The 1,070-nt window shown below is 40.3% G+C and overlaps 1 protein-coding gene across 1 annotated transcript in view; it reads left to right on the top strand.

The window, feature by feature from the left end:
* Nucleotides 1–303, top strand: part of ZIC2 (Zic family zinc finger 2) — an 8,720-nt gene extending 8,417 nt beyond the window's left edge. Inside the window, exon 4 of the mRNA XM_040486974.1 lies at nucleotides 7–303. Coding sequence (XP_040342908.1) covers nucleotides 7–64 — 58 coding nt within the window. The 3' untranslated portion in view covers nucleotides 65–303. The remainder of the gene's footprint in view (nucleotides 1–6) is intronic.
* Nucleotides 304–1,070: the final 767 nt, after the last annotated feature.

Below are 1,070 nucleotides of genomic sequence, written 5' to 3'. Positions count from 1 at the left end.
GGGCAGCGGGACAGCCGGGGGCCACAGCGGCCTCTCCTCCAACTTCAATGAATGGTACGTGTGAGAGCCCGGGGCCTCTCTTCCTCTCCCGGTCCCCGCCCTGGCGCAGCCCTCCCGGTGGCGAGCGCTGAGGGCACCCTGTGATGTGTTGTTAAAATTATGAATCTGATTTTTATGATGATGAAAATGATTTTACCAGCAGAAGGATTTTTAAAAGTTTGTTTTTGTTTTTGTTTTTAAATAATCTAGGCATGAAAAGCAAAAATATCCCTTCCGGAGTCTCCGCTGAAAACATAAAATAAGAAATTTTAAAAAAAATAATAAAAAATAAAAAACCCATAAAAATCTTGAACCAAACCCTCCTTCCCTTCCCCCCATGCCCTCTTTTCCTTCTCACCCACTTCCCAGTCTTCTGACAAACTGTACATAGCGAACTCCTTCCTTCTCCAAGGTGGTTTTAATGGCTTCTTGGTGTATAGAAGTTTGTCCATTTGTAACTCTCCGGATTGCGTTCCTCCCTGCCTTTCTTCCCTTCTCTTCCCCAAGTGATGGGCTTTTTCTTTTCTCTTTTTAGTTCACCCGGTTTCTTTTTAAGTAATGTGGAAGAAAATGGTTTATTTTGTATCGTGGTATTGAATATTGTGTTCCTTTTTATGAGGCAACTTGATTGTAAACTTCATGCAACTATAGACTGGAAAAAACCGAGCCGTGCCAAAGTCTCTCTTCTGTTTCTTCAACACATTGATCCACAGCACACACACACCACCACCACCACCACCACCAACGCTTGTGAATGTATTTTTCTGTTAGCTGGGTTTACATGTGATGTTTTAGTGCTTTTGCAAGTTCAATTTGTTAGTTCCTGTATGAAAGATTGTGGGGGAAAATAAACGTTGTGCCGTTAGCTTTTCCGTAATAACACCCTTCCTTCTGTAAATACCCGTTACCATATTTATCCATTTGTAATTAAATTATGGTATTAACTTGCTACAGAGGAAACAATATTTATAAAGAATGTTTCTTAACTATAAATATGTACAATTGTGGGCATAAACTGTTTCAGATTTTTT

Source organism: Herpailurus yagouaroundi, unplaced genomic scaffold (assembly GCF_014898765.1).
Source record: "Herpailurus yagouaroundi ecotype Mexico unplaced genomic scaffold, PumYag 164, whole genome shotgun sequence".
NCBI lineage: Eukaryota > Metazoa > Chordata > Mammalia > Carnivora > Felidae > Herpailurus > Herpailurus yagouaroundi.
Note: the sequence above shows the minus strand (reverse complement) of the source record. Positions and strands in the feature narration are given on the sequence as shown.